The 14,809-nt window shown below is 42.4% G+C and overlaps 1 protein-coding gene across 1 annotated transcript in view; it reads left to right on the top strand.

Annotated features, from left to right (window-relative positions):
• Positions 1 to 1,053: 1,053 nt before the first annotated feature.
• Positions 1,054 to 14,809, top strand: part of LOC311110364 (cholecystokinin receptor-like) — a gene marked incomplete at both ends in the record, with an annotated part of 41,977 nt that continues 28,221 nt past the window's right edge. The window contains 2 exons of the mRNA XM_084188910.1: positions 1,054 to 1,225; positions 12,791 to 13,039. Coding sequence (XP_084045036.1) covers positions 1,054 to 1,225; positions 12,791 to 13,039 — 421 coding nt within the window. The remainder of the gene's footprint in view (positions 1,226 to 12,790; positions 13,040 to 14,809) is intronic.

The raw sequence follows: 14,809 nt of genomic DNA, 5'->3' as shown, positions 1-14,809 counted from the left end.
GCAGCTCCTTCAGGGTTATCTTTGGTGTCTTTGTTGCCTCTCTGATTAATGTCCTCCTTGCCTGGTCCGTGAGTTTTGGTGGATGGCCCTCTCTTGGCAGGTTTGTTGTGGTGCCATATTCTTTCCAGTTTTTAATAACGGATTTAATGGTGCTCCGTGGGATGTTCAAAGTTTCAGATATTTTTTTATAACCCAAGCCTGATCTGTACTTCTCCACAACTTTGCCCCTGACCTGTTTGGAGAGCTCCTTGGTCTTCATGGTGCCGCTTGCTTGGTGGTGCCCCTTGCTTAGTGGTGTTGCAGACTCTGGGGCCTTTCAGAACAGGTGTACATATACTGAGATCATTTGAGACAGATCATGTGACACTTAGATTGCACACAGGTGGACTTTATTTAACTAATTATGTGACTTCTGAAGGTAATTGGTTGCACCAGATCTTATTTAGGGGTTTCATAGCAAAGGGGGTGAATACATATGCACGCACCACTTTTCCGTTATTTATTTTTTATCGAATTTTTTTAAACAAGTTATTTTTTTCATTCCACTTCACCAATTTGGACTATTTTGTATGTCCATTACATGAAATCCAAATAAAAATCAATTTAAATTACAGGTTGGAATGGAACAAAATACGAACAACGCCAAGGGGGATGAATACTTTTGCAAGGCACTGTTTATGCTGCTGTGCTGCAGTTAAGTAACTGCATGGCCCTCATCCCAAACACCCCTCCCCAACGCCTGCGTATATAGTGACACACATGCACTGCGAGAGCGAGAGAGAGAGAGAGCCCTCAGTCAAAAAGCCCACACCCACACTCCTTACGTGCCAGAAAATCTCTCCCGTCTCCACGCAACAGAGATGCCAGTGAGCTCTCGGTGACTCTACACACGGATCTGCATCTTTCTGCGGACTGTCAGTGGATTGACGTATATGACAGCTCGCCTACAGAACATTTGTATGTCAAAACGACAGGAGTGTAATTTGAGAAATCATTTTTTCACAGAGATACAACTGATACGTATGAAAATAGTTTGAAGAACAGAGAAAAAACATGGCTTTACAAACTTCGAATGACACTTCTTTGTCAACATTTCTGGACTGTCTGCCACGCCTGCAGAGCAACTCATCCGTGAATGCATCTGGAAATATGAGCAAGGAAGTTACCAATATCACCTGTAGCAATGCGTCTGTCATCACAAAAACCCCATCCACGCTGCAAAAAGGTAATACTGAAAGATTCCTAAAGATTATCTATAACTATCTCTGTTCTTTTGAGGTTCTTGAATCATATGCTGTCATTAAATTAATTACATGAGATTAATTCCTCCATTAAATGATGTGATGCATTGCGAACAAAAGAGTGCTTGAATTGGCATCGTTTGTCACAGCAGTATAGGATTTAATTAAGTGAGAAATGCACAATAGGGTAACTTGGGGGAAAACGCCCACCTTAAGGGAAATGTCTATTTTCTGACAGGTATGATTTAGATATGTGCATACTGGCTATCCTTAGGCAAACACATTTTGTAGGGAGATAAGTGGGTAGAATTTTATTGCAATATGCCCCCTGAAGAGCAGTGTGTTAAAATCCATTGTATACGTTTTATTTAGGCATTTTTGAGTAATTGACTCTTAAAAGCTAAAGTCTAGGTATCTTATTTTAATTAAATTAATCAAATTTTGGAACAAAATCTTTGGGGGGCGTTTAACCACAACCCACTACGGCAATGGTTATTTATCAAGGCACTAAAAACATAAAATTCCCCTAATGGGAGAGCATAATATACAAGGAAATTCCCAAAGCTGCTAATGAGAACCTTGACGACCTTGTACCTACCAGTGGGGATTTCGGTGCTGGCAACACTAGCTGCAGTAACCAATGGGGAGGGAGTCACACTGGGATATTCAGAGAGGGGGCATATTATTGTGGCCCTGGTGGCACAATATAATCAAAAGTCTGACTGCACAGAGATGCTTGGGAAAATGGTCACAACGGGGACCAGCATGTGTGTGTTTCAGGGGAAGGGGGTGTATCTGATCTACATCACCTAGGACTTGACAATGGTTAATCAAATCCCCCCATTATTGCCTGTTTTTGCTCAATTTTGCATTACTTCTCAAACAGCTGCAACTGTATATGCATTCGTAACTCAAGTCCTTTCTTGATTTGGGCTCTGGGATGGAACAACTGTTGAGCATCTGAGTTTGTGGTTGTTTGGGGGGGAAAGGGGTTGAGTGTGAACGAGTGTTTGTGTGTGTGTGTGTGTGTGTGTACACTACCGGTCCAAAGTTTTAGAACACCTACTCATTCAAGGATTTTTCTTTATTTTGACAATTTTCTACATTGTAGAATAATAGTGAAGACATCAAAACTATGAAATAACACATATGGAATTATGTAGTAACCAAAAAAGTGTTAAACAAATCAAAATATATTTTATATTTGAGATTCTTCAAATAGCCAACCTTTGCTTTGATGACAGCTTTGCACACTCTTGGCATTCTCTCAACCAGCTTCACCTAGAATGCTTTTCCAACAGTCTTGAAGGAGTTCCCACATATGCTGAGCACTTGTTGGCTGCTTTTCCTTCACTCTGCGGTCTGATTCATCCCAAACCAACTCAATTGGGTTGAGGTCGGGGGATTGTGGAGGCCAGGTCATCTGATGCAGCACTCCATTACTCTCATTTTTGGTAAAATAGCCCTTACACAGCCTGGAGGTGTGTTGGGTCATTGTCCTGTTGAAAAACAAATGATAGTCCCACTAAGCCCAAACCAGATGGGATGGCGTATCGCTGCAGAATGCTGTGGTAGCCATGCTGGTTAAGTGTGCCTTGAATTCTAAATACATCACAGACAGTGTCACCAGCAAAGCACCCCCACACCATAACACCACCTCCTCCATGCTTTACGGTGGGAAATATACATGCGTAGCTCATCCGTTCACCAACACCGCGTCTCACAAAGACACGGCGGTTGTAACCAAAAATCTCAAATTTGGACTCCAGACCAAAGGACAACTTTCCACCGGTCTAATGTCAATTTCTCGTGTTTCATGGCCCAAGCAAGTCTCTTCTTATTATTGGTGTCCTTTAGTAGTGGTCTCTTTGCAGCAATTCAACCATGAAGGCTTGATTCACAGTCTCCTCTGGACAGCTGATGTTGAGATGTCTGTTACTTGAACTCTGTGAAGCATTTATTTGGGCTGCAATTTCTGGCTGGTAACACTAATGAACTTATCCTCTGCAGCAGAGGTAACTCTGGGTCTTCCATTCCTGTGGCGGTCCTCATGATAGCCAGTTTCATCATAGTGCTTGATGGTTTTTGCGAATGCACTTTTTTCGTATTGACTGATCTTCATGTCTTAAAGTAATGATGGACTGTCGTTTCTCTTTGCTTATTTGAGCTGTTCTTGCCATAATATGGACTTGGTCTTTTACCAAATACGGCTATCTTCTGAATAACCCCCCCCCCCCCCCCTACCTTGTAACAACACAAGTGATTGGCTCAAACGCATTAAGAAGGAAAGAAATTCCACAAATTAATTGTTATGAAGGCACACCTGTTAATTGAAATGCATTCCAGGTGACTACAGTGGCTTGCGAAAGTATTCACCCCCCTTGGCATTTTTTTCCTATGTTGTTGCCTTACAACCTGGAATTCAAATTGATTTTTTGGGGTTTTGTATCATTTGATTTACACAACATGCCTACCACTTTGAAGATGCAAAATATTTTTTTTTCTGAAACAAACAAGAAATAAGACAAAAAAACAGAACTTGAGCGTGCATAACTATTCACCTCCCCAAAGTCAATACTTTGTAGAGCCACCTTTTTGCAGCAATTACAGCTGCAAGTCTCTTGGGGTATGTCTCTATAAGCTTGGCACATCTAGCCACTGGGATTTTTGCCCATTCTTCAAGGCAAAACTGCTCCAGCTCCTTCAAGTTGGGATGGGTTCCGCTGGTGTACAGCAATCTTTAAGTCACTTGAGTGTTGCTTTAGCAGTATGCTTAGGGTCATTGTCCTGCTGGAAGGAACTCAGGACTAGCAAACGCTCTACTCCCAGGAGCTGACTGTACAATTGGTGTAAATGGAAGGACATCCCTCCCTCTACCCACACTAAAATCCCCAGCATAACACGTCTTATGGATTTGATAATCTCCCATGGCTCAACAGAGCACCAAAATACAATGTAATTTAGTGCATTCAAATACCAAAAAAAAAAAAATCAATAAACAAATTCATCCAAAACATACAAATAAGCACGAATACCTGTATCTAATGAATATGCTACATTCACTTTCACTGTTTACAGTATATATTCACTTACAGTAAGCCATCAACAAATTCACATGCGCAGGTCGTGCATCTCATCCACATGCACAGCTCCGGCGGTCGGCTTGAGCTGACCAGTCGGCAGTTCACGTAATTAGGACACTGCCACAACTGTAATTCTGATGGTTGGATAATTTTTATTCGACCTGCACACGAAGAGACAACACACAATATGTTAGCTCTTGGTGCAGCCACAGCTCTCGGGCACCTTGCTAATTGAAGGTCAGGCAAAAGAGAACAGGTGCTGCATGCACACATTCAGTGCCTAACAACACACTATACAATACAAGTAAAATGATATACAACATAATTCTGACAAAATAAATGACATACCTGTACACGAAGAGACAACACACAATAGCTTAGCCCTTGGTGCAGCCACAGCTCTCGGGCACCTGCGTGAGCACATAGAAACTCACTGTCTAATCAGAGACTTCAACACATTAGTTCCCACAATGAGTTCATCAACCTGCCCATCAACAATAAGCACTGGGACTACATAACAGAAGCCATAAAGTTGAATTTTTAAGTCACACATGCCCACTGGGCTAGTTTGTTCCCACCACAACCCACCAGGATGATGTCTGAAGGAGCTAGAAAGTTCCCCTCTACCACTCCTGCCTCCCTCAACCGAGGTACAATATCTGCGCGCAGAGTAGTAGCCATGGACCCACTATCTAACATCCCCTTCAGCTCAACTTTATCCTGTACTAGCACAGTGGTGTAAAACAAACTGTCATTCTGAGTAATTCTCATTGTGTTCTGAAAAATGACTGTGTTGTTCTTGGGTACTGACTCACAAAAGTAAGAATAAACAGATTGGATATCATCATCAGTGGAGGAAAAATAAGAATGCCCCACATTGCCCTCCTCAGAACGGAGGCTTTCTAGTTTTCCTGAGACCTGCCAGTCTGTCCACATCCAGGGTTCTGTCGCTGCCCAGCCTTTGTCGCTGCCCAGTCAAAGCTCATGTGGCCCGGAGAAAAGCACTTGACGCACAGCTGGTGCATCTGACAGTGAGCTTTGGTCCAGTGATTAGTGCTTCCACAGTCAGCGCACTCATGCTGACGTTTGTGGAACTGTTTACGGGGCCCTCTACATTTAACATGTTTAAGTCATTTAGCAGACGCTCTTATCCAGAGCGACTTACAGTTAGAACCTTCGGCCCAGTCTCAAATCTCTGGAAGACTGAAACAGGTTTCCCTCAAGAATTTCCCTGTATCCATCATTCCTTCAATTCTGACCAGTTTCCCAGTCCCTGCCGATGAAAAAGATCCCCACAGCATGATGCTGCCACCACCATGCTTCACTGTGGGGATGGTGTTCTCGGGGTGATGAGAGGTGTTGGGTTTGCGCCAGACATAGCATTTTCCTTGATGGCCAAAAAGCTCAGTTTTAGTCTCATCTGACCAGAGTACCTTCTTCCATATGTTTGGGGAGTCTCCCACAACACCAAACGTGTTTGCTTATTTTTTTCTTTAAGCAATGGCTTTTTTCTGGCCACTCTTCCGTAAAGCCCAGCTCTGTGGCCTTTACTTTGTCCCTGACCTGTTTGGAGAGCTCCTTGGTCTTCATGGTGCTGCTTGCTTGGTGGTGCCCCTTGCTTAGTGGTGTTGTAGACTCTGGGGCCTTTCAGAACAGGTATATATATATACTGAGATCATGTGACAGATCATGTGACACTTAGATTGCACACAGGTGGACTTTATTTAACAAATTATGTGACTTCTGAAGGTAATTGGTTGCACCAGATCTTATTTAGGGGCTTCATAGCAAAGGGGGTGAATACATATGCACGCACCACTTTTCCGTTATTTTTTATTTTTATTTTTTTGAAACAAGTAATTTTTTTCATTTCACTTCACGAATTTGGACTATTTCGTGTATGTCCATTACATGAAATCCAAATAAAAATCAATTTAAATTACAGGTTGTAATGCAACAAAATATGAAAAATGCCAAGGGGGATGAATACTTTTGCAAGGCACTGTAGCAGTATTATGGCTTGGGGGTAGAAGCTCTTCAAGGTCCTGTTGGTTCCAAACTTGGTGCATCGGTACCGCTTGCCGTGCGGCAGAAGAGAGAACAGTCTATGACATGAGTGGCTGGGCCTTCCTCTGACACCGCCTGGTATAGAGGTCCGTGCGCAAAACCCTCTGTGGCGCTTTGTTGTCAGATGCCAAGCAGTTGCCATACCAAGCAGTGATTCAGCCAGTCAAGATGCTCTCAATGGTGCAGCTGTATAACTTTTTGAGGATCTGAGGGCCCATGAAGAATCTTTTCAGCCTCCTTATGGGGAAGAGGCATTGTCGTGCCTTCTTCACGACTCTGTTGGTGTGTGTGAACCATGATAATTCCTTAGTGATGTGGACACAGAGTAACTTGAAGCTCTCAACCCGCTCCATTAGAGCCCTGTCGATGTGGATGGGGTCGTGCTCGGTGCTCTATTTCCTGTAGTCCACAATCAGCTCCTTTGTCTTGCTGACGTAGATAGAGAGGTTGTTGTCCTGGCACCACGCTGCCAGGTCACTGACCTGCTCCCTATAGGCTGTCTCATCATCATCGGTAATCAGGCCAACCCCCGCAGTGTAGTCAGCAAACTTAATGATGGTGTTGCAGTCATGCACGGCCACACATTCGTGAGTGAACAGGAAGTACAGGAGGGGACTAAGCACGCATTCCCGAGGGGCCACTGTGTTGAGGGTCAGTGTGGCAGATGTGTTGTTGCCTACCCTCACCACCTGGTGGCAGCCCGTCAGGAAGTCCAGGATCCAGTTGCAGAGGGAGGTGTTCAGTCCCAGGGTCCTGAGCTTAGTGATGAGCTTGAAGGGCGCTATGGTGTTGAACGCATAGCTATGAATTAACAGCATTCTCACGTAGGTGTTCCTCTTGTCCAGGTGGGAGAGGGCAGTGTGGAGTGCAGTAGAGATTGCATCATCTGTGGATCTGTTGGGGCGGTATGCGAATTGGAGTGGGTCCAGGGTGTCTGTGATGATGGTGTTGATGTGAGCAATGACCAGCCTTTCAAAGCTTTTCATGGCTACTTTTATTATTTATTTATTTATAGGGGACAATGCACATTAATCAACATCAATATTACAATAATGCATCATCAATGTAAATGTGCCGGGGTTAGCCAAAAGCTCATTTGCACCCATAGTCCCAGGGCAGGTAAGGGCAATTGCACAGCCACAATACAAATACTCACTAAAACAATACAAAATACAAATACATTACATCTAATAATATATAATTCTAACAACAACAACTAATTTGTAATAAAAACACTATCATCAACTGTCGTCTAACATATGAGGAACCACAGATAACTCATGTGTACAGGTTTGGATAAATTTTAGCTAAGTTTTCAATTTACATTTAAAAGTACAATAATCAGTGCAGCTTCTCAAGTCCATGGACATTGCATTCCAGTGTATTGTAGCTCTAACAGAGAAGGCCGATTGACTGAATTTACTGTGTCGAAAAGGGACAACGTAATCCCTTACTGCCCTTGTTATCCTGGTGGTGCTTTCCTTGAGCATGATATGCCAGCATAGTGGTGAAGGGGCAAGACCATGCAGGTTATTAAAGACAAGGCTTGCATCTACATACTGTTTAAAGCTATCCAGACTGAATAAATTATGTTTGTGAATGATGTGACAATGGTGCCAACTGTTTGGTTTGTTATCAAAAATCTTAAGTGTTTGTTTGTATAGTGATTCAATTGGTTTCAGAATAGTAGCTCCTGCTCCTGCTCCTGCTCCTGCTCCAGATGTGAGTGCTGTCATTTAGACAGGTTACCTTGGTGTTCTTGGGCACATGGACTACGGTGGTCTGCTTGAAAAATGTAGGTATAACAGACTGGGTCAGGGAGAGGCTAAAAATGTCAGTGAAGACACGTGCCAGCTGGTCAACACATGCTCTAAGTACACGTCCTGGTAATCCACCTGGCCCCATGGCCTTGAGAATGTTAACCTGTTTAAAGGTCTTACTCACATCGGCTATGGAGAACGAGATCACACAGTCGTCCGGAACAGCTGGTGCTCTCATGTATGGTTCAGTGTTGCTTGCCTTGAAGCGAGTATAGAAGGAATAGTATGCATGTATAAACACAATGGGACCACGCAGCCATCAGACCGCTCAGGAAGGAGACGCGTTCTGTCTCCTAGAGATGAACGTACTTTGGTGCGAAAAGTGCAAATCAATCCCAGAATAACAGCAAAGGACCTTGTGAAGATTCTGGAGGAAACAGGTACAAAAGTATCTATATCCACAGTAAAACTAGTCCTATATCGACATAACCTGAAAGGCCGCTCAGCAAGGAAGAAGCCACTGCTCCAAAACCGCCATAAAAAAAGCCAGACTACGGTTTGCAACTGCACAAAGAGCATACTTTTTGGAGAAATGTCCTCTGGTCTAATGAAACAAAAATAGAAATGTTTGGCCATAATGACCATCATTATGTTTGGAGGAAAAAGGGGCAGCTTGCAAGCCGAAGAACACCATCCCAACTGTGAAGCCTGGGGGTAGCAGCATCATGCTGTGGGGGTGCTTTGCTGCAGGAGGGACTGGTGCACTTCACAAAATAGATAGTATCATGAGGAAGGAAAATTATGTGGATATATTGAAGCAACATCTCCAGACATCAGTCAGGAAGTTAAAGTTTGGTTGCAAATGGGTCTTCCAAATGGACAATGACCCCAAGCATACTTCAAAAGTTGTGGCAAAATGGCTTAAGGACAACAAGTCAAGGTATTGGAGTGGCTATCACAAAGCCCTGACCTCAATACTATAGAAAATTTGTGGGCAGAACTGAAAAAGCGTGTGCAAGCAAGGAGGCCTACAAACCTGACTCAATTACACCAGCTCTGTCCGGAGGGATGGGCCAAAATTCACCCAACTTATTGTGGGAAGCTTGTGGAAGGCTACCCAAAACGTTTGACCCAAGTTAAACAATTTAAAGGCAATGCTACCAAATACTAAATGAGTGTATGTATGTAAACTTCTGACCCACTGGGAATATGATGAAAGAAATACAAGCTGAAATAAATAATTATCTCTACTATTATTCTGACATTTCACATTCTTAAAATAAATGGTGTTCCTAACTGACCTAAAACAGGGAATTTTTACTAAGATTAAATGTCAGGAATTGTGAAAAACTGAGTTTAAATGTATTTTGATAAGTTGTATGTAAACTTCCGACTTCAACTGTATATCTTTTTTAAATGTTAGTCATTGTGACATGTCATCGTAGTGGCGTGGATTACCCAACATATCACTTATTACAATTGTGTGACAGGTCCAATCAAGCAAACTGACAGTTTATACATAGGGCAAATCCTAACATCTCCCATTGACGTCAATGCATAACGAAGTGAAAGTTTGACCTAAAGGTCCAATGCAGACGTTTTATCTCAATATCAAATCATTTCTGTGTAACAATTAAGTGCCTTACTGTGATTGTGTTAACTTAAAATGGCCCCAGAAAAAATAGTTTCTTAGCAAAAATGCAATTTCTCAAGCAACATTGTTTTTGACTGCACTGCCCCTTTAAGTGGAAGTCAGGATTTGTCCCATACAGAATATTAAATAACCATTATCTGTTTACACTACAAATATACAGTGCATTCAGAAAGTATTCAGACCCCTTGACTTTTTCCACATTTTGTTACGTTACAGCCCTAAATAAAAAATCTTCATCAATCTACACATACAGTTGAAGTCGGAAGTTTACATACACCTTAGCCAAATACATTTAAACTCAGTTTTTCACAATTCCTGACATTTAATGCTAGTAAAAATTCCCTGTTTTAGGTCAGTTAAGATCACCACTTTATTTTAAGAATGTGAAATGTCAGAATAATAGTAGAGAGAATGATTTATACATACACTCAATTAGTATTTGGTAGCATTGCCTTTTAAATTGTTTAACGTGGGTGAAACGTTTTTGGTAGCCTTCCACAAGCTTCCCAAAATAAGTTGGGTGAATTTTGGCCCATTCCTCCTGACAGAGCTGGTGTAACTGAATAAGGTTTGTAGGCCTCCTTGCTCGCGCACGCTTTTTCAGTTGTGCCCACAAATTTTCTATAGGATTGAGGTCAAGGCTTTGTGATGGCCACTCCAATACCTTGATTTTGTTGTCCTTAAGCCATTTTTCCACAACTTTGGAAGTATGCTTGGGGTCATTGTCCATTTGGAAGACCCATTTGCGACACAGTTTTAACTTCCTGACTGATGTCTTGAGATGTTGCTTCAATATATCCACATACATTTCCTTCCTCATGATGCCATCTATTTTGTGAAGTCCACCAGTCCCTACTGCAGCAAAGCACCCCCACAGCATGATGCAGCCACCCCCGTGCTTCACGGTTGGGATGGTGTTCTTTGGCTTGCAAGTACCGCCTTTTTCCTCCAAACATAACGATGGTCATTATGGCCAAACAGTTCTATTTTTGTTTCATCAGACCAGAGGACATTTATCCAAAAAGTAAGATCTTTGTCCCCATGTGCAGTTGCAAACCGTAGTCTGGCTTTTTTTATGGCGGTTTTGGAGCAGTGGCTTCTTCCTTGCTGAGTGGACTTTCAGGTTATGTCGATATAGGACTAGTTTTACTGTGGATATAGATACGTTTGTACCTGTTTCCTCCAGCATCTTTACAAGGTCCTTTGCTGTTGTTCTGGGATTGATTTGCACTTTTCTCACCAAAGTACGTTTATCTCTAGGAGACAAAATGCGTCTCCTTCCTGAGCGGTATGACGGCTGCGTGGTCCCATGGTGTTTATACTTGCGTACTATTGTTTGTACAGATGAACGTGGTACCTTCAGGCGTTGGGATGAATCAGACTTGTGGAGGTCTACAATGTATCTTCTGAGGTCTTGGCTGATTTCTTTTGAATTTCCCATGATGTCAAGCAAAGAGGCACTGAGTTTGAAGGTAGGCCTTGAAATACATCCACAGGTACACCTCCAATTGACTCAAATGATGTCAATTAGCCTATCAGAAGCTTCTAAAGCCATGACATCATTTTCTGGAATTTTCCAAGCTGTTTTAAAAGGCACAGTCAACTTAGTAAACTTCTGACCCACTGGAATTATGATACAGTGAATTATAAGTGAAATAATCTGTCTGTAATCAATTGTTGGAAAAATTACTTGTGTCATGCACAAAGTAGATGTCCTAACCGACTTGCCAAAACTATAGTTTGTTAACAAGAAACTTGTGTAGTGGTTGAAAAACGAGTTTTAATGACTTCAACGTAAGTGTATGTAAACTTCCGACTTCATCTGTAATACCCCATAATGACAAAGCAAATACAGGTTTTTAGTAATTTTTGCAAATGTATTAAAAATAAAAACAGAAATAATATATTTACATAAGTATTCAGACCCTTTACTCAGTACTTTGTTGAAGCACCTTTGTCAGCGATGACAGCCTCAAGTCTTCTTGGGTATGACGCTACAGGCTTGGCACACCTGTATTTGGGGAGTTTCTCCCATTCTTCTCTGCAGATCCTCTCAAGCTCTGTCAGGTTGAATGGGGAGCGTCGCTGCACAGCTATTTTCAGGTCTCTCCAGAGATGTTCGATCGGGTTCAAGTCCGGGCTCTGGCTGGGCCACTCAAGGACATGCACTGTCAACTGTGGGACCTTATATAGACAGGTATGTGCCTTTCCAAATCATGTCCAGGCAATTGAATTTACCACAGGTGGAATCCAATCAAGTTGTAGAAACATCATGGGTGATCACTGGAAACAAGATGCACCTGAGCTCAATTTCGAGTCTCATAGTAAAGGGTCTAATTATTATGTAAATAAGTTATTTATGGGGGGTTTTTTCAATAAATTTGCAGAAATGTCAAAAAACCTGTTTTCTCTTTGTCATTATGGGTTATTGGGTGTAGATTGATGAGAATTTTTTTAAATTTAATACATTTTAGAATAAGGCTGTAACATAACAAAATGTGGAAAAAGTGAAGGAGTCTGAATACTTTCCGAATGCACTGTAAAGGTTGACTGCACAATCTGCTTTCTGCTGACTAGAGAGAGACAAGGTCTGTTTCTGTAAAAAACTATACATCTTTGACGTATGCACTTCATTTGAGTATGCATCCTGCAGACTTTAACCCTTGACTTTGGGGGTGACATTACTCTTTTTATCACCCTGCTCAGCAGATAGCAAATGGTGACCTTGTCCCGTCACATGCTGTCAACTTCAAGCACAGGGTCCGTGACAGTGCAATGACTAGCATCGACTTCACTGGCATCCTTGGAGCTCTCTGTCCCTGCAGTCATATATGCTCAGTTGCAGACCAGCAATATTGTCTAGAATGTTGAATAAATTCCAACTATGGTGTGTTGTGATTATGCTCCGTATGATATGATATAATACTGATATTTTTTAATATCTGATCATTGTCATCTGTCTCTCTCTCTCTCTCTCTCTCTCAGAGATGGACTCGGTGCGGATCCTACTCTACTCTCTCATCTTCCTGCTCAGCGTCTTTGGCAACCTTCTGATCATTGTGGTCCTGACAGTCAACAAGCGCATGCGCACGGTCACCAACTCCTTCCTGCTGTCGCTGGCGGTCAGTGACCTGATGATGGCCGTCTTCTGCATGCCCTTCACGCTCATCCCCAACATGCTGCAGGACTTCATCTTCGGAGCCGCCATGTGTAAAACGGTCACCTACTTCATGGGTAAGATTGTGGCCGCGTTCCAGACCGTCTGCAAAGCAGTCGCACTGCACACATTTCCCAATGATTGAATACCATGTAATCTACATTGCAGTCGAGCATCAGATTACAATATCATATTGGTGTAGGTACTGACATAGGTAACACTTATGCTAGGCATTATGAGATTTGGTGCATGACAGCTTTGTAGACAGGCTGGATGTTACTGGTCTGGAACTGTCACATAGATCTGAAAGCAATGCATTACATAATTTCAGTATTCTTACTAGATATCAGAGCATCATAATTAGGGCCTGGAGTCAAAAATCATTAAACAGTGGTTTGAGAGGTCTCTTCCTAGTGACATCCTGTTTTGGAGTCGTACCAATAGCCAAAGGGGAGTGAACTGTAGCTCATTTATGCTGAGGTCAGGGCGGACACAACTCATCATGCCACAGCCAGTTGGACTGTCATACGTCTGCAGGAGTGTGACTTACTGATGTGCTGGCCCTTCATCAGGCTGGGCCCCTCATCCCAAACACCCCTCACCAATGCGTGTGTATGTAGTGAGAGTGAGAGTGAGAGTGAGAGAGAGAGTGAGAGAGAGAGAGAGAGAGAGAGAGAGAGAGAGAGAGAGAGAGTGAGTGAGTGAGTGAGAGAGAGAGAGTGAGTGAGTGAGTGAGTGAGTGAGTGAGTGAGCGAGTGAGCGAGTGAGCGAGTGAGCGAGTGAGTGAGTGAGTGAGTGAGTGAGAGAAAGTTTAAAGTTTCACATTTTATTTGTCGTATATACTGGATACACAGCAGTGGTGATTTTAGCATGTCAATCTTGGTGGGGAAAAAAATATAAATAAGTTGGATGCATGCCAGCAAAGCCACTACACAACACTAAACAATATATTCATTGCACTATAACGGTGACAAACGGTGCCCACAAACTGTTAGGGCCTACATAAAGCTGTCCCAACATCTTACCACTGCTACACCTGGCTATCAGCGGAGCCTTGTCTGGCAGTGAAACAGTTAATTCAGCCTCATTTACTGCCTTTAAAAAAACATAGCTGAGATGGCTGACTTGCTTAAACAAATGTGGTTTCTAATGACAATTGAGATGTACAAACTATGGCATAAGGGGACGACAAGTGGATAAGAGGCAATCTGTAATTTTTACTGCCGTCATGACTCGTGACCGCCAGTGTGGCGATAATATGGTCACCGTAACAGCCCAAATCAGAAGTTTACACATAGGCTGTCAATTAGGTTGGTCACGTCATGTGAAACTGCATATCTATCTTCTCTATTTGTGTTATATCTCTTGTGATCTGATTACCTATAATTGATCTCATGCTGTCAGCAACATCACTCTGAAGCAGACAAGAAAAAGCCATGGGCGAAAGTTTCATCAGCCAAAAGCAATCAATGCACAGGGCCATTATGACTTTCTTTCTTCAGACATTGATTTTGTGCCTAGGCACAGCCAATTCGGCCATTAATGCCTGCACAAAAAGAGACATACCATCAGTCCCAATGACTGGCTAAAGGTAGATGATGTACACTATATAGATTTCCTGTATATATTGATAAAGTGTGTCGTTAACCTTTTGATGCATAAGTTCTAAATATGAATAACGGCCCTTACAATGTGAGTTATTTTTGCACGCGATACCAGAATTCTATGTTGCATTTTGCCATTATTCTCTGCACCCCTCACTGCATCAAGACCGAATCTTGTGCTTCATATTAGGCATTATAAAACTGACATTTTTAACTGCTCAATCTCTTATCCTTTCTGCCTAT

The sequence above is a fragment of the Coregonus lavaretus genome, assembly GCF_964263955.1.
Source record: "Coregonus lavaretus genome assembly, contig: SUPER_35_unloc_4, whole genome shotgun sequence".
Lineage (NCBI taxonomy): Eukaryota > Metazoa > Chordata > Actinopteri > Salmoniformes > Salmonidae > Coregonus > Coregonus lavaretus.
Note: the sequence above shows the minus strand (reverse complement) of the source record. Positions and strands in the feature narration are given on the sequence as shown.